General features: G+C 43.5%; 1 protein-coding gene across 6 annotated transcripts in view; it reads left to right on the plus strand.

The window, feature by feature from the left end:
- cacna2d2a (calcium channel, voltage-dependent, alpha 2/delta subunit 2a) overlaps positions 1-25,575 on the plus strand; it is a 159,622-nt gene that overhangs the window by 89,613 nt on the left and 44,434 nt on the right. For 5 of the 6 annotated variants that reach the window (XM_053868542.1, XM_053868543.1, XM_053868545.1 and 2 more), the window contains exons 5-8: positions 1,558-1,602; positions 6,927-7,065; positions 22,615-22,746; positions 22,947-23,004. In XM_053868542.1, the coding sequence (XP_053724517.1) occupies positions 1,558-1,602; positions 6,927-7,065; positions 22,615-22,746; positions 22,947-23,004 (374 nt within the window). The remainder of the gene's footprint in view (positions 1-1,557; positions 1,603-6,926; positions 7,066-22,614; positions 22,747-22,946; positions 23,005-25,575) is intronic. The other variant, XM_053868544.1, reaches the window with a different exon arrangement.

Genomic DNA, 25,575 nt, shown 5'->3' on the forward strand with positions numbered 1-25,575 from the left:
AACACAAAACTTGGTGTGAAATAAACATGATGATGTAATAAAATACCTGGTCCGTACGACTGGAGACGTGTTTGTGTGGTGAATCAGCAGTTCAGAATTCATTTTTCCCACCCTGCTTGTGTAGCAGAACAATGAACCGCAGCCGTCAACCCCCCCCCCGTCAGACCGTGGCCGCGGCTCTCCCAGGGAGGGCGAGTCAGTCACCTTGGTGCCCTTGAGATCACGTCCACAGTCAGTCAGCTCATGATAATGTGGCTGCAGTGGGGACGCGCTTTTGCTGCAGTGGATGCTACCGCTGCTGCTTCCATTAGAGATAAGGAGTTCAGAGGGGGAAGGACACACACAGGTGAGATGCCATGTGTTGATGAAGAACGCAGAGGAGACATCCACATTAGTGCTGCGTGACTGTAACACCAGCACATTTGTTTGTTGCTTCTTTTTTAGCTTTAACAATACAAGTACCAGAAACTGGACTCTTGCGATTATAGTTTTGCATATCATTTGGGGATGACCGAATGAGACTTGAAATTAATGACCTTATTTTGAATAATGTGTGAGCATTTTAAGTTTAAGTGAAGTAAACACTGCATCATGGTTGATAGTTGGATTACCCAGTTGGAAGAAATGGCAAAATAGAATAAAGTAAAATCCGAAACAAGCATATTGAACTTGAAAAATGAAAGCGCTGCAGAACAAACCCTGTTAAAACCGATGTATTCGTAGTGTATGTAATGCTGAATCAGCATCTAGCAAAGGTGTCAATGTCAAAGACATTGTTTCAACTCCCACTGTTGCAGTGCAGTATGGGACTTGCTGTCACTAATACTATTCATTATTCATCGTTCTTATGAAATTATGTTGTGGTCCTGGTGGAATGTGGCTGGTGGGTTTTCAGTTTCAGCCCCTGTGTTTTATAGGTCTAGTTTTTTGGGTTGTTTGTTCTGGTGTCGTGAAAAAGCCTGCGTTTGGGTCGGGGTACATTCTCCACGGATGGTTTCTGAGACTAGAACTGTATTGTTTGCATCACAGCTCTGAGAATGAAGTCATTGGTGCAAGGTTGTTTTTCCGTTTCAGCCAAAGTTGAAAATGAATTCAAGTATGACCAAATGTGTGAGCCACTTCAGGATAGAAAATGAAATACTGCATATTGCCTTGGACCTTTCCAGGTGGTCCAAATCTAGGTGTTTGTTTTCTTAAATGGTTGATTGAGTCACAACATCCTTGATCCAACATGAAAGTGACCAACCAACTGGCGGTGGATTCAAAGCAAAAGGCTGGCGTTAAAACTCTTCCTCCACTGCTCATGCAGCTGTCTCATTTCACCACGTGCCATTTCTCTGATGTAAATGATATTTCAGACCTCTATCTGTGCTCTTCTTCTCATGCCTGTCACTCCACATCACACTACTGCTGTTCTGTGATGCTGATTATATTCTCATGCTGCTCGGTGTGAGTGAATATAACCACGACTCTCTCTAGCTTCTCCACGGGAGGAGTCGCCCTGATATAGACGCCACTATATCTCCTCTCATCTTTCCACTCTTCTTTCCTGTACAGGAGAATGCCATTTCATACTACGATTCCAAAGCGGATTCAGACTATGTGAGTACAGTACGGACTGCTCCCCCTAACCCCTGTCTGCCTGTTGACAGCCCCACCTCTCCTGCACCCTCCTCCCTCCTGGACCCCCCCCCCACGAGCTGTGTGTTAGCGCGCTGCTCTGTGTTGTGTGACAGAGCAGCAGCGTGCCCACGTGCATGTGACAGTCACGTCAACTGTCCACCCCCGGTTTTATATTCCCTCCTCACCCTTCCCTGGATGCTAACTGCATGGGACTTGACCTGCAGGGCTGGGAAGACACCTCCAACCACACCAGGAGTTATAGCTCGGTACACGTAGGCGACGCTTCTATCTCACTTGCCGAGGATTGAAAGAGACGCCTGCTGGCCCGGTGATGTCGCAGCGTTTCAAAATGCAAGTGACTGGTCTTTAGTCACTTCTCTGGCCTGCAGTTCCTCCTCCAGCCCCGGTCCACCTCTGATTGATTAAGCCTCGACGGAGAGCGCAGAAATCCCCCCCATAGATCACAGAATCACCCAAAAGATGGGTGGAGCGGGAGAGATAGAGAAAGGGAGGCGGAGCAGCAATAAATCATGGTGTGATTTTCTCTTTGTACACGCCGCTGCTGTGATGGATGACTCAGCACTTTAGGGTCTGTCAGCACTTCTAATTGGAGAGCATCAGTCATCATTAACATGGCAGAGGGAGGGCAAGGCATGACACACCCCTGACCCCCACCTCACCCGCCCCACCGTCGGCAGTAGAGGTCGTGCAGGGGTTGTTCTGCATCCCTATGACTAAACCGCCGCTGCATCCTAATGCTCTCACTGAGACTCGGTTAAGACCCGACGCAGCCAGAAGACACTCTTACTCTGTTTTGGTTTTTGTTTTTTTTTAATGAAGGTAAGTCTCTTTTTCTGCCTGTCCTGGACTCTTAACCCAGTTTAACACATTTGTGCTTGAAAGATGAAGGTCACATGGATCAAAAGGTCAACGGTAATTGATGCAAAACTATTTTGGCATTTTAGATGTTAATGCTTGAACATTTCCTGACTTGTTTATTTCACAGTTGAAGTTTTTGTAATCTTGGATGTAGCAGTTGCTGTTCACCAATTTTCTCATGCAGTTTCAATGAGAGCGTAGGATTTAGTACCATGAAGTTGATGACATTTAGTAAGAATTAAATTTGTTTATTAAATATGATTATATAAGAATCTTTTTTATTACATTTTTCATATGTAAAGCTTGAGAATGCAATGGGTTTGTGAAGTTCATCTCAGTTTGTACAAAAAAAAACAGTCCTACTTTCATTTATCTTCTTTTTTGGGTTCAGGAGTAAATTTAAATTCAAACATTCAGTTCAATAAACCTTGTGAATGTTTTTGGAGGACTCTTTAAACTAGAATATCCATTTAAACAGTATTGAATCCTATTTAAACAATGTTTCATCTAGTTTTTGTTTTAACAAAGATACAATGTGTCAAACTCAAGGCTTGGGGTCCAAATCCGGCCACCGATCAATGTTCTGAGGTCAGAAAAAGCATGGAACGCACTTCATTGGCTCTTTCGTTTGTAGTTATTGTCTCACGACGGCCCTCTGTTGATCTGCAGAAATGAAACGTGATCCCTTGCATGAAGTGGTCATGAGATAACTGATGCTTTGAATGACTCCACCACTCCAGGATTTCAAACATTTGAAATGGACCTTTGAAACGGTGACCAGGATCAGAGGCGCTACATTGAAACCCAAATGACTGTTTCACTGGCTCATTTGTTGAAAGCCTTGTAAATGAAATGAATCCAGTTTTCCTTGAGCAGAACTGGCAACACCTGCTAGTTAACTAGCTGCTAAAGAATGCATCACAGGGCCTGAAGCATGAAGTCCAAGACAACTAAATGACGGAAATTCAACATAAGCCGAGGCCAGAAATAATATCATCTTGGCCGTGTCATCGCAGGCCTGTTCAGCCATTAATGAATCCTTGCAACGGGGAGATAAAATTAAGAAATTGGCTAATGAATCAAGCAAAACAGGTGGTAGATGGTTGAAGGAAATGAACCAATCAGTCTCTGCTGCTTGGATTTATTCAGCTTCTAATTAGGTGTCGCTGTGGTTAATTATGATTGGGCTCTTCTGGATGGAAAAATAAATGAAGGGGGGGAAAAAAATTCTGCCAAATCAACATTCACTGATTGAGTGAGGGAACGACTTCATTAATATACTCCGTTGATGTCGTCCGGCCAGCGACTCTCAGGGCATAGAGCACAAGAGATCGGCATAACAGCAGCACTTAGCATCACTTAGCATCAAGCATCGCTCAGCATCCAACAAGTCCAAGTCCGGACACATTAAATAGAGACTGGGCCGAGGACGGTCCTCCTGAACTTTTGCTGGAGAAAACAGATATTTCTGTCAGCATCAGATGTGAACCATCCTAAACTTGAATATTTTGTTTGTGTATGGTGTTTCTTAGCCTTAAACTTGACCACATACTGCGTAAGCAGGTCTTTATCCAACACCCCATTGGTGCTGGAAAACAAGTTAACTAGTCCATGTCCCCAAGGAGATTATTCTCCAACATTAACCTCTCAGGTAGCAGCCCTGAAATGTCTCTGTGTCAAATTTGTTCTGTGGTTGTCAAGCCACACAAACAATGAGAAGATTTTAATCATTTAAGTCCAGATCCAGACGTCAGAAATGATCAGTGAATTGGCTGGTGATCTTTAGTAACTTGGGAAAAATCGTTCCTCTTCGCTGTCCTCCTCATGCAGACAGCTGCACTGCAGTGAGACCACAGCAGTGAAAACAGTTACTGTAGAGCGTGGCGTTATTCATTTAAGCAAATCTGTCTGTCAATAAAATCAGCTGTTTATCAGCCTAATAAAGGCGAAAACACCTGAGTTATCAAACATCCGCACACATCACAAGTGCCGATCCTCTGCACTCCTCCACAGTACCAGTCTCCTGCAGCGCCAGGCCGCACACCTCAGTGTTGTGGGAGTTTGCGAAGTTGTTTATGAGCGACGTTGTCAACCTAGACAGCGATCACACCCTTTACTGACCGGCATTTATCAGGTTTGTGTGGAGTCGCGCTGTACACGTAGTTTCCGGCATCTCGCGCCGAGTCGCCTGAGGCGAGAAGCTCACCCCCCGCTGAGAGTGTCCTGAGACATAGTGCAGATTTACAGCCAGGATCAGGTCCGTGGCCAAAACCCGACTCGCTTGTGATCACATCTCAGACTTCTGAGCCGAAAGGGTTTTGTCTCGAGACAGAACCCGCAGTGTGAAAGCGCCCCTGACACATAAAGTCAAAGGTTTATCAACAAATACAGGGATGACTTAATACAGTACCTCTTTCTCCCATCTGATACAGATTCTGCGGCCTCGACAACCAGCTGATTCCAATCCGATATCTGCTACATGCCACTCAAAAAGTTATTCATAATGTGGATGTGAACTGCTTAAATGAATAATTTAACAAACCAAACAAATTACTGTCATGCAAAGTGAAATTGGATCGGATCAGACAGATCAGATCAAATCTGTACCCCATACTGATTCAGGCCAACACCGATAACCATCCCAAACTTATTGTTAGTAACGTCTTTTATCTTTATCATATCACTTTGCGACATCGAGCTATTTTTGAATGACAGGTTAAGACACTTTTGTGATATTTGTGTTTGTACTGCAGTGAAACTTCACTACTGCCCTAGTGGTCACCCTTGTACAGGAGAAACATTCTGAAGAATGTTGATCAAATAACAGACAATATATTTGGAAAAATAAATAAAGTAACTTCATGTGTAGTGGTGGGAGGCCTCGGTATCAGTGAATGAAAAACCAGCATTAATAAACCAACATGCCTCAACATTCCGAGGTATCCACAATGGCTGACACAAAGACAGACTCATGTCCACAACATGTATAAGTCTTTCTTCGTGGGGTGCAGTCAGGGGTTTGAATCGCGATGCAGAGATAAAGTGTGGAGATTAATACAGACCCAAATTTCAAAATGCATGTTTGAAAACCAAATTGAATTAAAGTCAAATACTTTATATTTGAACAAATTCAAATGATGGCTACATTGATTTTTACTGACGTTTGACATTGTTGACCTGAGATTAGTTTGAGCTCTGAATTTCATACCACTTCAGTCAACATCATTTTACAGGATAAATAAAAGGCAGCTCATTTGCTATTTTCTCCATTGATCAGTTTCGATCCGATCACCTCTCACAGCAGAAGTCTCTAGCTTCTCCACTGGCTTGACAGAGCTCCATTGTCAGAAACAGTCAGAACTAAACTCTGATGTGTTTGGGTCTATCTGCTGTTTTGTCTCACTTTCTGTGACTTTCTCTGGTCTTGAGCAGCGCTCGTCCCGACACCAGCTTGTAATTGCATTTTAATAGTCAATTAAAATTGGACCATCCATCAACGCCTGACACGGGTTTGGGGTTTTGATTCAGCGCTGTCAAAAATAAACACCGTTTTTTTAATGTCATATTCAATTAACCCGTGCTGCTTTATCAGAAGTGCAACAGGAACGTGGCAAATTTACCCCACAAGTAATCGACAGGAGCTGATTTTCAAAAGTGAAATGAGTTCTGAAATGATTGGGAAAAGATATTCACTGAATGAGATGCATGGTGCGGAATAAAGAAGACAAAATCAACTAACCCAGTGCTCTTTCATTTGTGGAGATCAGTCTTTAGCTCGCTCTTCTGTAGTGTGCCGACTTGTTTTTAAAGGTGCGCACGACTTGAATCAGATCAAGAAGAAGCTAATAAACTGTTGAAAGAAGGCGACTGCCATTTTTAAACGTCCCACAATCCCATGCTCCTGTGGGAACAGGCACAGATTGTACTGCTCTGATAAGTTATCAAGATCAAAAAGCTTAAATGTCAGGTTTTAGTGAAAGACGCTTTTGAAATGTTTCGCTTCTATAATTCCACACGTGTGTGTGTGTGTGTGTCGGGCTCCGTCAGCGCCTCCTTTTCTTCGTGGGAGAAAACGAGGACGAGGTGTCCTGGAGAGGGTGGGAGACTAAACAGTGATTAAGTGGATGTTGGTTACTGCCGGGGTTAATTTGCACAGCACCTCGCCTGTCTGTGATAGTGATCAGTGGCAGGGAGACATCTCAGATACCTGCTGCTGCCCTGATGAGAAGATGTGAAGAAAGAAGCATCCACTCAGTTGCTATTTTCCTTTCTGGGATTGTTCACGCCAGTCAGGAGAGAGTCAAAGAACATGTTCTCACCATAAAGTGGAGCCACAGATGGGCTCTGAGTCACATGAGGAAATGATATTTTCCTCTTTTGCATTCTTCTGACTCGTCTTCATGTGCGTGTGTGTGTGTCTTCAGGCGGAGGATGGCGAGGAAGAGAACCCCCTGGAGAGTTCATCCTCTTTGGAACTGGAGTTTGTGGATGATCCCAATTTTAAAAACAAGGTCAACTACTCTTCCAGCGCAGTGCAGATTCCCACAGACATTTACAAAGGCTGTAAGTACCAACTTCCTCTTTATGCACACTGTGAGGGAGTGTTGATTGAGTGAGTGGGTTTCTCATTTGTTTTCAAGCAGGTTGCTTGATAACAACACTGGTCTGACTTGGAAAAAAAACACGCTTCTGTCAGTATGTTTGCCACAACTTTCCTCACTTCTGTAAGATATTCAAGGCTTTGTTGTTGTGCCTGCATTAAAATTGACATCATTTACTGTGCGACAACAGTGAGCAATGTTCGTCCACACAAGAACCCAAAATAACCCAGTTTATTTTAAGAAGATCAATTGAGTTTAGGATGCGCTCAGACTCTGGTTAATGTCAATTTTTGTTGAGGTTTGGAGCCTTCAACTGATGTGTGTGTGAATACGATGGTGCTCACGATTATTTGGCTCAAACTTGAGTCGAAGTTGAAGTGTGAGAAGAGTGGAAAACTCTCATTGACCGGGAGACAGATCTCACTTTTTGTGACACAATGATATACGAACTATATAGTGTTTTTTCTTTCTTCTGAACCCTGTGAAGCAACTCGTGAGAACAAAAAAAACAAAAAAATGACACTCGTCATCCATACCACAATATGTCTTGAAATGCGCACCCACACCCACTACATTGAAGATGGAAAACAGATGTTGTTCATACATAATCCGCACCGGTGCAGTGGTGCTGTCTGCGCCGTAGAAAGGTCAGTGGTGCTTAAAAATGCATGATGATCACTTCTAAACTAGTTTTTGAAAACAGGAAATACAAACTGGGCAATGCTCTGAACTTGAATCCTCAACTCCTCATGTCTTTTATTGATGTGAGGAGTTGGCAGCATGACGCTCTTTAGACTGTAAACATCCATGTGTTAGCCATGTTGCTGTATAATTGGCGGGGTTCAGACCTCGAGAAAAAAGTAGCAGCTTATAGTCCAGAAATTATGGTAAGTGAAAGCGACTCATCAAATTGACCATGTGCACATTACTTGCTGGAATTCAACGTTAAGTAAATAGTGCATGGATTCGATAAGGTCGCAACTTCAATTCTTAATGTTCATTTTGTTTGGTCTGCTGGTGAAACGGCTCTCGGACTGCTCCATAACGCACTGCAACAAGTGAAGCTAACCCTAGCTAACAGTTGATTATAAGTCGTGTGACGTTTAAGTCAAATATTCCACATTTATCGTAGTCAGTGTCAGAGCATTCAGTGAGTTTGTACTTTTACTCATGAGAAATCATGAGAATATAGATTTCTGTATTTTGGTAGATACTTACAAGTAAGTAAAAATAATTTAAAGCAGCAGCATCACGTATGCTTGGGTTATAAAACAGTGTCGTGTTTTGTGTCGGCACGTTCATATGTTAGTCAACAATGAAGTGGTGATTTAACACCTTGAAAGTTTTATGTCAAATAATGGAATATTGGAATGTCGGGGATCCTTTATTTAAATGACACTCCTGATACGGCTGCTCTCTTCTGATTCCTCACTTCCTCCTGGCCGCGCCGTGCCCCGCAGACACGACACCCTTTTGTCTGGTGCTGCCAAATGGACAAAAGAGAACATGTGCACCTTGTGGGATTCTGATTTCTTTTGGCATTTTCCCTCTGTTCACCACCTCTAACCTTTTCTGCGGCTTGGCTGCATGCACCGCGTTAAACAGCTCTGAAATCAGAGCAGACAGACAGCTATTTACACAGAGCCTCTTTCCCTTCCCATTGTTGTGTAGCAGTCTTTGTTGAGGAGCCGACGTATGGCACCTGTCTGCAACAATGGCCCCCAGCTGTGTCTCCTGACAAATCTCGTCAGAATTCGACACTTGTGGTTCAGGAGAAGATGTTAAAGGCCACAGCTGACTCACAATGGAGCAATCAGACCTACGCATTGTTCCCCGAGCCATTTGTGATGCTGCGAATGAAGGCCTCTTGATCAGGCCTGATGATGAGGAGTGAAGCGCTATTCTGAAGTAGATATGTTCTGCTGTTATTGCTGCCAAGTGCACCATTGTTAGACAGTCTTCATCCTTGAATCTATAAAGTATGAAGTGGAAAATGTTGCCACGTTAGTCTTCACATTTTCTCCTGGTCTGATTCAATGCCACTGAGTGTTATACATTAAAGTGGAAATTACAATCCTCCGAGTTGAAAGATAATAATGAAAATGATTTTTAAAAGTGGCAAATGGTCCCAGGTGTCCACGGGTTTAGCACGAGTGCGGCCCCAGCAAGGCCCTCCGTCTATGTCCAATGTGAGATTATGAAAGGCTCTCAGTCACTCCTGATGGTCGGAGACTTTCCGTCATCCGCTGTCACAAGCTCTGGTCAGCGACAGGATGCCGGCTACAGACTCTGCATGATAGAAAGCCGTTTGGGAGGTAGTTTATTCAAGGGGAGTTTAGGAAACTGCCCCTCTGTAGTCAACGGATTTTGGTCCTCTTTGCTTTGACACAATGACACTGTGACCTGAAACTATAGCAGGAAACATGTCCTACTGCTAAATACGTGGCAAGATCTTTACACACATAGCTGGCTTAGAATAAAATTCACCAGTTGGTCTCATGACCCATGATGCCTTGTTGTACAGCAGGCGGCAAAACGGCAGGAGGCAGAGTCGGCGGTGAGCCGCAGAGAAATTTTACATTAAAAATATATTTTTTGATGCTAAAAACAGAGACGACAGGCCTGCTGCTTGGTCAGTGTTTAGAATTTTGACTCCTAACAGGATTGGCTTTGACTCCCAACAGCTTAAGCTGAGTCATTTGACCGACAGGTGTCCGTTGTATACATTTCCCACCATGCAGTAATCTGCTCTTGTTGACTGCAAGACATTGGTGGACAGTGGTGAAACCTAAAGGTTTTTCTTGGTGTTTTTGTACATCTCCATGTGTTGAGGAGCTCTTTTACTGTGGGCACATGGCTCTCCATCCCTCAGACCCCTTTAAACGGATGATTCTAAACTTGTTTTTAACTTAATAATGGGACTTATTATACTTATTACTATTGCGTTTGTGACCCGCCAACAGATAAGTGGATGAGAATGGATGGATGGACCAAAACAAGAAAACAAATCATGAAAATAACAAGGCAGTCAAACTAATATTCAGGGAAATAAAGTCAGCTTCCCAGGAGCTGAGAGTTCAAATTAAATGTGTCTTAAAGTTTTCATGATCATATTTTGGATCGCCTTCATTTTCCCTTTTGTCAGTTACACTTTTATATGTGCTTTTTACTTAAATTCTAGGTGATAAAATTGTGTTTCCTGCCAACAAAATATTATTTTTAGACATCCATTTCTCTACAGCTTCATACATATTGTGAGCATATTTGAGTAAAATCTGTGTTGCTGATGTGTTGCACAACTGCCGATTGAATTGCTTCATATACAAATTGTAATTAAAAATCAATTTGGACGGTGTGTTCACGGCTCAGAGCCACCAGTGGAGGCCTTCTGGGCAGCGAAGAGAGAGTTTCTGCTGGAGCCGACGTGGGCGGATTGTTGTCCCGTGGGTCTGCCGAGGTCTGGATCTGCTGTGGGTTCAGGATTAGCAGAAAGAGAAGCCGTGAGAGTGGGAAGATTCAGCACTGGCTCCTCAGGAGGGAGGCCAGAGGAAACGGGCTGAAAGGAAACCAGTGGGAAGAGAGAAGCTGAGTCCAAAGTACAAAATTAGTGTTTAACAGTTGCTGTGAATTTGACTTGTGGTGGGAGCCGCACGCTTGATTCACTCACATTTTTATGCACCGAACAAATCCGCTGTTTTTCAGCGGTGTTATTTATCTTCAAGGTGAAACCATTGTCCTTGTCAATCCACTGAAAATTAGGCGGAGATGGGAAGAAGAAATGAAGGAGAAAAGTCACTTTAGAGCAAAAGGATTAAAAAATCCTTCAGTGGCTAAATGAGGCGATGCGTTCGTCCTGGTTTGCTTCGTCTGTCCGTCTATCGGAATTGAGTGTTCCCTGAGCGTATTAATGAAGCATTTTATGATTCACTATCCTGCTCCTGGTTTATGCTGCCAACTTTCCAATTAGCTCAGGTCAAACATCCAAACCGTTTTCTTGGAGTCCCATGTCACGACACTGCTGAACTGATGGACGTGGCTGGAGTTCTCAGGGAGGGATTGTTTACTCAGAAGTTCAGATGTTCTGCTGAGCTTTTCTTGCAGTTATGCAACGCCTGGTGCGGGGCCTTCACGTGGCTTTGGTCTCTGCTTGTATGGCCCTGTTGAGGTTGTGTGAAAATGTCTTGCTTTCCCATGTGTGTTCCCCACAGGTGTCGTTATTCAATATTATTATTTATTTTTATAATGCCATCATTCATCATGGCTTGCAAGATTTTTTTTTTCATATTGAGGTAGAAGGTCTTGATATGTTTTACTAATACTGCGGGGCCTTTAGATTGTGTCTAGATTTTCTCTCCTTGTGTTTAAATCCACAGATATTCCACTCTTTCCAAAATATTTCTAACATCCTGTCAGTGCGTAGTTGTCGCCTCATATCACACCAATGTAACCTTAATGGTTTGAGTGACAGTTTCATGAATGTTATTTAGAAAATCACTCAAACATTGCAAATATTAGTTAGTTAATGTGCGATAACAAGGAGCCAGAACAGGTTCTGACAGTAATATTTTGGGGGCTAAATTGTTTCAGCGATTGAGAGCCTGGGATCTGGATTAAATGACCAATATCCAACTACTTTCCCCTCGGTTTTACAGCCCAGGAAACGGATATGATGTCGCCGCTTGCCACCATCAAAATGTAGGGAGATAAAGAAACACTTCCAGGCCAAAATTTCACTATTTAATATTGTCATGAAAAAAAATCATGGCATATTTGACAATTTTTTTTCCCCCCAGCATTAGCAAATATAGAATGGGACCAACAGTTTGTCCTTGATGTCTCAAGAGCATGGTACACTGGTCTACTGAAGAATTAATCCTTGAGTTCGTAAGTGAGAGACTTGAGGGCCACTCTGACTTCACATTAGTGTTTGTGAGAATATTCTGCCAGTGGTGCCAGCTGGGAATAAAGAAACTTGTCAATGTATTACTGACAATCCCCCATTAACCGTGGAGTGCAAATCTTTGGCATGTGGTGCCTTTTTGTCCTCGTCGCCTAACGTCACCTTGTCACCATGGTATTGCAGCTGCATGGCGTATGAAACTTATCAGAAAGAAATGATGGCAACTGGTAAAATGTGTTTTGAAAGAGTGACGTTTAAGTGTTTTACTGAGACAACTAGAACACATGCTGACAAGGAACACTGGCACAGCGCTTTAACTTTTTAACTCGCTCTGGCTGTGGCACGTTTTGAATTGATAAGTAATAAATTCAATCATTCTTCCACTTAATCCCAGTACTCCAGGGTCCTGGGTAGCTGCAGCCAGACCCAGTGACATTCAGGGGACGCAAATACAGGCAACCACTCGCATTCAGACTATAAAGTATCCTGCTAATCTGTTTTTCATGGACATACTGCAGTGTCTACTCGGAGAAATGTTGCAGCTTCATTCCAGATCCTGGATCTGCCTCCAGCTCGATGACCCAAAGACCTTCTTGGTGGTGTGAAGCCGCTGAACAAAACATAGTCGATGTTTTACAGAAGAAAATAAACAAGAAAATGAAGCAGTGCCAAGATTATTTAGGAAAAAACAATATCTCTCAAATGCTCTGCTTCCATATTTTTATCCATCTATTGTCATGTCTTGCTTTAGAAAAATGTGTTTTGCTTTGCATCCTTGCCATGTGAATTTACATCTGACCCCAGATGAGGTCAGCAAAACCACATTTGAACCCAAATAATACTCTCACATGAGCAAACAAACATAAGCATTTCTCATGGACTCATGTGTCACTAATGATAGACTAATAATGATCCGAAAGTATTTTCACTCGGTGCAGCAGTGTCCTATCACCAGTGGTTTTTAAACGTCACTTGACGCATTTTTCTCTGAATTTGCTCAATTCAGTCCAATGGTCAGAGGGCAACTAGTCAAACACAACAACCAACTACAAGACCCAGACTCTAAAACTTAAATCTCAAACAGCTCCTTTTTTAACAACCAGTCCAGAAGCACAATGCCAAAATTATTAAAAATAAAATGCAACCTTATCATTGACTCAACAATAATGCTCTTATTTCCATGTTTTGACTGACAAGCCCAGGTGTGTTGGGCCATTTGTTGTGAAAATAGAGTCGTCATATTTAGTTTCACTGTTGTTTTTGGTGTTTCTCTGTTGGATATTTTTCACTGCATTGAGTCACATTCGACGGGTGAGTTTACTCTTACATGCAGTTGTCACTGTGTAAAAGTCAACTGTTTTATTTGAAGCATTTTCTCCGTCTGCCTCCGTCGGTGCAGCCAAATCCTTGAAGCCTGCGTTTGTTTCAGACGCCCCAGATTCATCGTAAAAAAAAAAAAAAAAAAAAAGCGGCACTGTCAGCCGACTCACGCCCTGTTGGAGATCAACTCAGCCCCTTTTAACATCAAACCGATTTAAATGTGTGGAAGGGGAACGGGAAAAAAAATACATCGCAAGAAAAAAAAAAGTTTGTTTAGGAACAACAATGGGAATGGTGGGTTGAAGGAAATGAGATTTAGAATATAGCAGCTCTGCCAGCCAGTCGCCTCCATCTCTGACTCTCATATCGGCTCCTTGACGGTGCGTGTGTGTGTGCGTGTGTGTGTGAGCAGTGGAGGGGCACTATCGTTTACCTGCACGCTAATTAAGAACAGTCAGCAGAACAAACTCCACGTCACTCATCAGCAGGCTCACAAATGACATTTCTACTGTTGGTTGTTTTGCTGCTCTTCTTTAATTAGAAATGTGTGTGATTTTCCTTTTTCACTGTAGCCACTTACCTGCGGCGAACAGGAGCTCTGAAGCTCTTTGTAATGACTCAAGTCCTTCTGACAGCAAAAGGAAGTGAAGTGAGGAGGGGATTATTATCAGGAGAACTGTAATGTTTGGAAAAGTTAAGTGGCAAAATAAGTCAGGAATCTCTGTTGAAAATAATATAGATCATTTATTATATTGACTTATATTATAACTTATAAATTGGGGTGAAAAGCTAGTAGAAATTCACATACACCCACGTTGTTTTTTTTTTAATCGATATCCTTCATAGCGTTGAGCTCAGTCAGATAAGTCTAATTCCGCAGTAGTAAAAATTCAACTTGTGTTAACACTGAAGTATGGGGCCCCCTGGGGCAACACATCCTCACTTAAAAATCACACACCGGTCATTTGCAAATGGATTTTGGTGCTCTGGAGTGAAGTTTCACCTGACAGCTCATTGGTTACCTCTGTGTGTTTGACTGGTTGGATCAAAAGCCTGAGCTACCCAGGTCCTTTGAGGACCAGTTTGAAGAGCTATTGAACTAGGGTTTGAATGGAGTCATGCCACATCCCGATGCAGTGGGCAGTGTGTCACGTAAAAAGGTGACAAAGAACGAAGCACGGACGTAAACTTCGCAAACGATTCAATGACAAACATCGCATTTTGTGGGAATAAATGCTACGCATGTGGTAGAAATCGCCCCGAAATCCTTTATTTCTATTTCCTCTGATCATTAAAACATAAAAAAAAAAAAGATATTGTATATGCCGGATGTGACGCCATCACTCCGCGGCAGGTGGGACACATTTGCTACCTACAACGGGAGTGAGTGGAGTTGTGATGGCAGCCATTGTTGTTAGCAAGCATTACTGTACAGAGTGAACCCTGGGGAGAACGCTCCGTATGTGAGGTAAATCTCCCTTATTCGTCACTGCGCATGTTGAATAACAATGAGAGGAAGCATTTCTGTCACTCTCATGTCAACCTAAGGCAACGCTAGCCTGTCAAGTTTTTCCTTCAACTGTAAAGGTAGTGATTACTAGCTTAGCAATTGTAGCCTCATGATGTTCCATGCAGCCATTTAATGTTGCTGTTCTCTGGCAAAGAAAGAAAAGAAGACAATGGAGGCTCATCTGAAGCTTCGGCACATTCTTTCCTCATGCAAAAGTACAAAGAGGCATTTTTGGGGGGCAGGCTTGCACTTTGTTCATGTCGGGGTTGTTTTGTTTTTCTTTTTTTTGCGGATGTGTCAGTTGCCGCTGCCAGTTACTGTGGCTGCAGGACGAAAAAGCGGTTTAAGGTGGAGACTCTTGAACAGGCAGCCAGGCCACAAAGTAGCCCTGAAGGAAGACGACGGAGGGAACGACAACTGAGAAGATGGAAGGAGAAAGTCGATGTGCTTGGTTGACAATTTGGAGAAAACAGCTTATGGGTGAAACATGCAGAAAAATTGGAATGATACACTCAGCAGTATGGAATTTATCAAGTGTAGCTGATGCAGAAGCACCAGTGAAGCTATGAAACCAGTGCCACTCCACACCTGAAGATAGGCGTCTAACTGCATCAACTCCAACACTGAGCATCCAAACCTCGAGCTGTGATCTGTGATGAGTAATGTTCAAAGCAGAGTGAGAAAATATCAGTGTAATATCCAGAATGAACCCTTGAACAGTAGATCTTTTAACAGTGAATGTTTCTCCTGATCAAACTGTGTTCCAGTGTTAGCAAACCAGAGTAGATCTCTAACATAAGAATGAATAGAAAGCAAATATTCTTTCATATTTATACAAAGAATTCATGTACAGTAAGGATGAAAACAATGTGATCTTATTCATACGTTGGAGTCAAAGTACATTTTTGTTGTATTGGAATGTAATCAGCCAAAGAATATAAGACAATATATAAATATGGATCAGGAGATCCATCTGATCCAGAAAACCGTTGAAGGACTCACCTCTGCCTTCTGAGGGCTGCAGCTCACGCCCTGCAAAACTAGCTTTTCTCAAACACTGCATCCGTTGTTTTATCCATTTGATTGCACAGTGTGTTTTCTGAAACTCCTTGGCCCAAGTCCGTTTGAGTTGTATTGTTTATATACTCCTGCGTCTCCTCTCACTCGGTGTGAACCAGTGTGACACTACAGTTGCTCCGCCGTAGCTCTTCGTTGTTGTGATGCCCCCAGAGGTTGCCATGACTGTCGCTGTAGAGCTAGCTTCACCCCCTCTGTGCTGCTCCTCACCACAGCCCAAACATCCTCACCAAGTCATTCTCAGAAACACTCGATTGTGTAAACAGATGAGGCGATGACAGCAATAACAGTTACAACTCTTTTGTGGTGACTTAGCTATCCGCTGCAGCTCCATTACCATTATGGATTTCTTTCAAGGGACCACTCACTTGCGCTTGTTTGATATACGGCGGTGAGCGCTCGTGTTTGCTGTGCACGAGGAATGCAGGAGATGTGTCGTGGTTCCTGCAACGTTGGATTAATACAGGCCATGAGGCGCAGATCTGCTTTGATGGCTCTTTATCGCAGGTAAATCAGGGTGAATAATGAGCGTATGAATGGTTGGGGGGCGGGTCGTGAGACGGGGGTGAGATGAGGAACGATCTGAAGCAGCGATGCTCCATAAATCCCACTCATAATTGTTTCCGTACTTGGTGTTCAGTCTTGCTCCATAAAGTGGCGAAGCCAAGGGTGCTCTAAATGTCAGGGGAGCGGCCCGCTGATGAATTACCTTTAAAAGATATCACAGCCGGGCGTCGGCCGTGTGAAGGATGAGCCCAACACGACTGCCCGCGTGAGCAGAGTTGCCCCCCCCCAGGGGAAATTTGTCTTTTTATCAAGTGTCCAGCAAAGTCCTGACACATCGTGGCAGAATCAATCAGACGGAAGGAGCTGTGCTCCCTTTTAGCTTTGATCTGGCTGCTGTTTTGTGGAGACCTGACGTGAAGGGGCAGTCACACGGGTGTCAGCACTAAAAAAAAATTAAGCTTCCAGTGGATATTTAGTATGTTAATGGCACTATAGTTGTATTTTTAACTGCATCCTACGATAACAGGGGAGTTTGACCTATTTGAGAATAAAGAAAAACAATTGTAAATATACTGAATTAAAAATAGAATTTAAAATAAATAAAGAATGTTTGAATTAAAATGAAAAGTGTCAATGACATGTAATGCACTAACAACATGATGTGTTTGGATGTTGCTACTGTGATGATGGTGGTTCCCTGAGGTGTTTATCTGGTGACTAGTGGGTGAAAAAAAATAATTCAGGTATAATAATCATAAAAATGACAGTAATATCCCCATGTAATATAAAAGTCATTATGTAATACAGTTTTGTCATGTAGTTGTACCTACTAATTTAATGGAAGAAAAATTACCTAGATGCTTAGCTAAACATGTTGGTGTTGTAATGGTCCTGGAAGTACCATAAATGCCTCCATGACTATGGAGTGCACCAGAAAATTGGCCCCACCCACTAAATTGAAGGAGGAAAATGAGGATCACTTCTAAACTAGTTTTGAAAACAGACTTATGAAACAAACTGGGCAATGTTCTGAACTTGAGTCATCAACTCCTCACATCTTTCGTTGACATTAAAGCGCTCAAAATGCACTGTTTTCGCCAAACGTCCAACATCACAGCTGGTCTCAGCTGCTGCTTCTCATCTGCCGGTCCTGCAGGAGATCAGCTCTGTGGGCCGAGTTATGGACACACAGGCAAAAACAGTACATTTGGAGCGCTTTAAAGTCATTAAAACACCTGTGATCGCATTGGTTTGATGTGGCGAGACTCAATATTTTGGCAGCATGACGCTCTTTAGCCTGTGAAAATCCATATATTGGCTGCGTTGTTGTATAAGCCGCACGATTCAGACTGCAAGAAAAATGTAGTGGCTTATAGTTCAGAAATTAAGGTATATTTGTCTGTGACTTACAGACTTTTCCTTTTATTTACTATTATGTATTTCGCCTAGTCCAGGTGTTCTGGTCAGAGGCGTCCAAGCTGTTCCAGAAAGGGCTGCAGTGAGTGACAAACCTGCACCCACTGCGGCCCTCGAGGACCCCAGCTCTAGATGAAGATGGTCAGGTTCTCATTGTGAGTGAGTGGGAACGTTCATGGAGAGAAGGTCGGAGACACAGTTCGGGAGGACAGATGGTTTGGACATGTGGAGAGGAGAGGAAGGGAGCATGTTGGACCAAGGATGTTGTGAATGTACCATGTGATGAAGATACCAGGAAAGAGGAGAAGAGGCAGATGTCTAGTGAGGGTCAAGGTAAATTGAGGACTTGTAGACAAGAAGTTTGACTTGTGATCCACAAGACCAGGAAAGTAAATCACCAGAGGTCAGAGATGACATTTTTTGCATCTTAAAAAAATGTGTTTCTTCGAAAAGACTTCACAGAAAGTGTATTTTCTTATGATGAAATGACCTAAAACTGTGTGAATGTAGAGTCTTTAAGGAGTTGAAGGTGTTGCGAGTCAGAGCGAGTCTGACTGTGTGGAGCTCTGGGACTGATTATTGCTCTTGCATAGCCAGATTCCAGCTCACACAAATCAAGGTAGAAGGCTTGTGGCGCTTTAAAGTCCAAATTGTTAGAAGTCTCTTTGCCCTTGGACAGTCCAGGACGGCAATCATTTCAGGCCCAGTGCCTCTCCAGATAAGAGTTCAGGACTCTGCAGCACACATGCAGCGCCCTGCTGTGATAATACTTTTTACACATTTATCAGCTGGCTCTTTGACCAGCCAGGACTTTACGGCTCGGCTGGAATCGAAATGTATGTTGGTTGAGTGATAATCCGCACGTAAACATCAGTAAAATGGAGGGGGGTTAAAGAAGATGTAATGGCACCAAATGTGTGATTTACTCCCCTGTGATGGGAGACGTGTAAACACGGAGGGAAACATGGGATTATTTCCTGCCAGAGCGACAAGATTTTCTTCAATAAACATGTTAAAAATGTTCAATGTACTGGTGCTGGTCACACATAGAGGACACAAGTTTAAGACAGTATTTTCCATCTAAGGTCAACACGATGTGACTGCTTGAGATTCTACAACGTTTTTCAACTGGGGTGCCTCGGCACACTGGTGTGTCGTGAGAAAATGATCCGGTTTCACCTCATTTGTCTGGAGATGAAGGTGGGCGATACGATGATATTAAATCATGACAATTAGAAGGTGTTGAGGAGCAACCAAGGTGAGGAGGTCACATGGATTCGCTGACATTCTTTCTATCCACTCTAGTGTCGAGCTCCAGTGTGTTGATGCGCTGACCTGTCCGTCAGTCAGTGCAGCGCTGCTGTGGTGCGCCGCGCTCCTCTTCCCTCACACTCACAGCCAAGAAGCCGCTCACGTGCGCAACTTCCAGCTGTTTTTAAACCTGATGCGCCTCTAACTTGACCACACACTTTCACCACCGGACCATGGAGGGAGGGATCCTTGTCGGAGCCGCGACAATGCCAAAGACTGTCTGCACCGCGGAAAACTTTATTGATACTCATGGACTGTCAAAGTTTGCTTTGTGGTTTAATAGTTGGCAAAAAACTATATGCACCACAAATAAATGTGCTCCAAAATGTGAAGGGAGAAAGAATCATTGTTTCTATGAAGCAGGTTCAGGCAAAGATCAAATCGACGGTTATTTAAAGTAAGTAAGTAAATAAAGAAATCATGATATATTTTGCCATATTACCTGCCCCTTTCTGGACACATTGGAAACAAATACATTTTCTGCCATTTGTTTCTGCAAGTCACAATACATGATGTGGCCCCTCTAAGGAAATTGAATTACCCACCCGATTTATATCTTCTTTTTAAACATGGCTGTACCTTTTTATTCAGAGTTTATCTCTTAACTCTTTGTACTGTTGTGACACTTCTTTAGAAACACAAAAAAAACACACAAACACACCAATTTTTACATAGTAATATGGGTCTGCGTTTATTTTATCTATGCAATTGGATGCCTTCTAAAGCATTTGAAATATTGTTGTTTGCATTAAGCACAGTGGGACAGCAGACGACAGTAGCATTCCGGAACGCTTATGTTTTAATGTAATCTTGGTGGATCCAGCTGGTAATCCAGAACACCATAAAAATGGAGTTATCTATCACTCATATCAACATTTACTGAAAAACTTTTCAACTCTTTCGAGTTTGTATGCAAAGAGAGAACGCAGCTTGAGATCAAATTTTAATTAAGTTGTATAAACTGAAAATTGAGTAAAGTTCACACAATAATAACAGTCATAATAGAGGGAGGAAAAAAACATTTTTGTTTTTACCTCCTGAACGTGAGAATAGCCCGCTCACACTGCGAAAGCAGTCACTCACTGCTGCTTATTTCTGTCTTCCAGCCGTCACTCGTCCTCCCATTCTGTTTTTTTTTTGTGGTTTTCCCTATTTGTAAGAACTGATTCTCTCCTCCTCCATTCTTCCATTGTATTTCTGTCTTTGAAATTTCAGGGAAACATGTCGAGGAGTTCCTTTCGGTGATGACAGCCATTTGGATTTTATATATCCGTTTCTTCCTAACCGCCGCTTCAGCCAACGTTTGTGTGCTTGTGTTTGTTTTGTCTTACAGGAATGAAACACAGCCGGTTTCATTTATGTATCACGGCTTTGCAAAGTGAATATTGTGAAAACAGAGGCGCTCTGAACTCAGGATTCTCTGAGCGGGTTCGTGGGGCTAATGCTGCGTTTATTACCGGTGTAAACGGACAGTTGTGGCGGGGAGTGAGCTGTAATGGAAAAGCATTCTGCAAGTTGGTAACAATGGCTTTGTGAAAGGGAAGGAGAGGTGGAGCAAAGCTGGACTTCTGTCGCCGTGCTCGGCTGAGGAATTGAATCAGGAGAGCGAGGTCGTCCTCAGCTCACTGCTTCCTCTTGTTTCCGCTTTAATCACAGAGCTATTAAAACGCTGATTGCTCGTGCAATCTTGGCTGCGGCTTTTCAGCCAGTCAGAAGCGACGGCGCGCTTGTGCCTGTTTATCATACTCACTCACTCACTGTTGTCTTGCAGTGTAGCAAAGACCTGAAACAATAGTATTCTGAATAAAACTCGGCAGCAAACAACACGACAAAGGTCAAATGACTGAATTCAATTACAAACACCAATAACTGCAGTTATACTTGTGAACATTTAATGCATCTCACAATGAGTTACGCGATCATGGACGTTGTCCTGTAAAGAGAGACTCAGATGGGACTCATGTACGTCGCACAATTGTTACAACTTACAGACTTGCAACCAGAAGCACACACAAACACCTCACAGAAAAGGCGCTACTGGCTACATGCTAGCTTAGTCCCGCTACTGACTACACACTAGCTTAGTCCTGCTACTGACTACATGCTAGTTTAGGCCCGCTACTGACTACACACTAGCTTAGTCCCGCTACTGACTACACGCTAGCTTAGTCCCACTACTGACTACACACTAGCTTAGTCCCGCTAGTGACTACAAGCTAGCTTAGTCCAGCTACTGGCTACATGCTAGTCCCACTACTGACTACACGCTAGCTTAGTCCCGCTACTGACTACATGCTAGCTTAGTCCCGCTACTGACTACAAGCTATCTTAGTCCAGCTACTGGCTACATGCTAGTCCCGCTACTGACTACACGCTAGCTTAGTCCCGCTACTGACTACACGCTAACTTAGTCCCGCTACTGACTACAAGCTAGCTTAGACCAGCTACTGGCTACATGCTATCTTAGTCCTACTACTGACTACATGCTAGCTTAGTGCAGCTACTGGGTACATGCTAGTTTAGTTCAGCTACTGGCTACATGCTAGTTTAGTCCAGCTATTAACCACATTATCCAGGTCGTGGAGTGAAGTTCCAATTTCTCTCCAGAAGTCGGACTAAAGTGTTTACATCCATTTTAGAGATAGAATTTAGCCGGACTAATGCAATAATCCAGATGTCAGAGCCGTCTTCACCACCACCAGAGACACTCAGGGTTGTCTCAATGCTGAGACATGAAGCCCATTATAGCAGTCTTCATTGGTCATGATATCGATGCTAGTTTTTCTTGCACTTCAAGTTGGTATTAAATCTTAAGGTAGGACGTGTATGCAAGGTCTTGCAGGCCTTGCAAAATGGCTTGGCGGGACAGTTTTCACTCCAAGACCTTGAGTTTAACATGCTCTGAACTGATAGCAGCATCAAATTGAAGGAAGCTCATCACTTACTGCACACAATAGCCGTTATAATTGTTCGCCAAAGGACCGTGTGTCTTGGGCTGTAAACACTGTTTCAGGGTGTGTGCACGTCAACACGTCTCTCCTGTTACATTGACAGGAATGGTAAACTCTGTTTGTTGCGGTTGACCTCTCCCATGGTGTTGAGATTATTCCAGCTCTTCTCTCAGATTAGACAGATGACCGACTCAACGACACAATGCCAACGGAGCTCTTGTGTACCTGGCACCGCAGGCGAGGACAAGGTTGTTCTGTGAGAGACGGTTGGCCTTTGTGTCGCTCTGAAAGTAACTATTTTCATGGCTTCTAACTCCAATAATGGGTCAAAAATGAAATTGCGCCACGTGGAGAAGCTGCCTATCAATCAATATAGAGGCTGGAGATCTTTCTGAAAGCCTTATTGAATGACAGTCACGGACATATTCCGACTGCTTGACCCCAACAGGGATGTGCTTTTCATTTGCTCTCCGAGCCTCAGGTGTTTTCCACTTCTGAATTGTTTCTCTCTGTTATCAGCTCCAGTCATCCTAAATGAGCTCAACTGGACTCAGGCGTTGGAGAGGGTTTTCATCGCGAATCGGCTGGAGGACAGCTCGCTCCGCTGGCAGGTGTTTGGCAGTGCCACGGGAGTGACTCGCTACTACCCAGGTAGGCGCCCGTACCCCGCTGACCCCGAGATAAAAGTCTAAATTGATCCCGAGCTGCAGAACATTGGCAAACTCTTATCAGATGACTGGACTGTTAGTTTGAGGGAGAGCATGGAATTATGATGACCTTGATCTTTTGATCTAATCTCCACTATCCTGCTGGGAGTACAAGACCTAACAGTCCCTTTCTTCACCTCTCAGCTACTCCATGGAGAGCTCCCAATAAGATTGACCTGTATGACGTCCGTCGGCGACCATGGTGAGTCTCAACTTCTTTCAGTTTTCATCTCTTTTATTGGCCTTAAAAGTCATTTTATGATAACAATAATAGTTGTACAGTATATATATATATATATATATATATATATATATATATATATATATATATATATATATATATATAGCCATGACAGTCAAGACTGTATTGAGCCCAGTGCAGAACTACTGTTTGTTCCAGTGAAAGCATTTCAGTTCTTGATTTACTTTGAAATATTTCTTTTGCAGTAAGAAATGCACGTATCAATATGAGTAATAGACCTCTGCTTCTGTACTGAGTATTGTCTTGCCCCCTTCATTGGCCTTGGTCTCTATATGCTTGAGGTGAAGATGCCTGTAAGTCATTTGTGGAAGCAGAACTTGAACTGTCCTGGTGTTAGCAACACAGTCATGTCTGGTGGAGAGTTCACTGTCTTCCAGAGGTGTTTGACTCCATCCCGCTGAGTGGCCCAAATAAAAATTGTGGTTTTCAGATCCAAACAGGATCAGAGTTGGTGTGAGTCTGACCATGTTGGACATGATTTAGTGTAGTCCAGGTTTTTTGTTCCAATTCATCACGCCCACACAGTTTAACCCATGAGGTTTTGACTCAAACAAAAACCATAAGATCGACAATCCATTGATTTCAGTATTCAGACACCTGATTCGTGTCTGAACCAGTTGGTGATTGGTTGGAATGAAAACACCTGCACCTGATGTGGCTCTATGTGGAGAATCTTGGACACCTCTGCTGTAGGCTCCACTAATGTCACGTGAAGTTCTAATGTTGCTACGCCCATGTTATTGCATGAGTCAGCAGCATGATTGTTGATGGTCACTGCAATGTGTGTTGAGTTATCCTCTGGACCAGGAAGCCCTCTGGTGGTCACATCAGATTTAAGGTACTGGTTCTGCACAAAAGTGGTAGTAGACATACTGTACTGGTATCTAATACAGTGGTACCTCAGTTTTCGAACGTCCCGGAATTCGAAGAAATCGGAGTTCGAACAAAATTTGAGATTTTTTTGCTTCTGATTTCGAACGAAAATCCAGAACTGAACGCCCCCAAATAAAGCTGGAAAAAACATAACGTGCGCGGACCGATCAGCTGACCAACGACGCGCTTTGTTATTGTGTAATAAATTGTATAACTCGGCCTCTGTATGCAGACGTGTCCCGTTAGCTACATTTACTGACTGTTCTTTCTTCATATTGAGGTGTAAAACCTTTCCTGTCTCCGCACTGGACCGTGGTAGAGTGTCACAGGGGAGGTGCTGGAGCGCTCACTCCAGGATTTGATGTCCTGTTGTGGGCTGGAGCTGGGACAGGGATGAGGCGAGTCTGGGACAGAGCGTGACTTGGTTTATGACTTTGTCACAGCCAAACTGCACAGAAGCGCACATTCAGAGCTGGACACGTACCGGGCACCTCTTCACTTCTGGAGAGACGTCACTCACTCGGCAACCCCTCCCACATGCAGCGGCCACACACATAGAGGAACAGCGCACCTGCAGCAGACACTCTACATTCACTCCTACAAAAGACTGTTTTAAGGCTTGGGACGCATTATTTCTTTTTCCATTCATTGTAATGGGAAAAATCCATTCAGATTTGGAACAAATCGCTTCTCGAACGGCTGTCTGGAGCGGATTGCGGTTGAGAACCGAGGTACCACTGTATATAGAGTCAAGCCATGCAGCCACTTTTTCTGAAGCATTCTTCAGTGTTTTGCCGTAGCTCCTCTATAAATTAGCATCAACTTTGTTTTGCTAGCAACAGCAGCAGCTAACGTCTCTGACAGACATGTTCACTGAGGCATTTATTTCTGTAATTGAGTGCTCCAGGACGTCCTAACGTCTGAAAACTTTTTTTTTTTCTTTTTCCGCCGTAAGCGTTTTGGCGTTTGCTCATATTTCTCGGGAATCTCATAGGTTCTGAAAAACGGTGCGTCCCCGGTGCCTGAAGGCTTTGCACTCTGGGCTGATGCTTAATCGAGTTGGATGGCATCGTCGCAAAATGCATCACAACGTGTTGTCATCCCTAAAATGGTTCTTTCTCTGAGAAGAAGAGCAAATTCTCCTGCCTCTGACCACAGTCCGAAGTCCAGCGGCTCAACCTCATCCGGGGTCGGCGCCCATGATCAGCCGGGACAGAACTGCTCTGTGATGGTCAAATACCCCCCCCCCTTTCCTCCGGTGCACCCTGGCCTCTCACTTCCAGTTTCAATCTACCTGCCGCTGTCACATCGGCTTTGCCGGCGCCCCGCTTGTCGCCTAGTTACAAGTCAGAGTGAAGTGGACATAATCATGACAGCAATGTTGATTAAACCAGACCTTGTTTTTCATCTCAGCCGTGCTCAACCTGAGTGGCTGTTTGAGGTCAGGCCCAGCTGTCAGAGGAGGATGATGGCTCCGACCAAACAAGCAGAAGATAAGCCGCGCGCGTTCGAGATGTTTGGACAAAAGCTCAGGGTACATTTTGGGAATGGCAGACACCGACTGCGGTCCAGTCAGGCAGCGAGGCACCAGCAGCCTTTTCAAGCCTTGACATGAAAATAATCAGAAATACAGCCTGA

The sequence above is a fragment of the Synchiropus splendidus genome, chromosome 6 (genome assembly GCF_027744825.2).
Source record: "Synchiropus splendidus isolate RoL2022-P1 chromosome 6, RoL_Sspl_1.0, whole genome shotgun sequence".
In the NCBI taxonomy this organism is placed as follows: Eukaryota; Metazoa; Chordata; class Actinopteri; order Syngnathiformes; family Callionymidae; genus Synchiropus; species Synchiropus splendidus.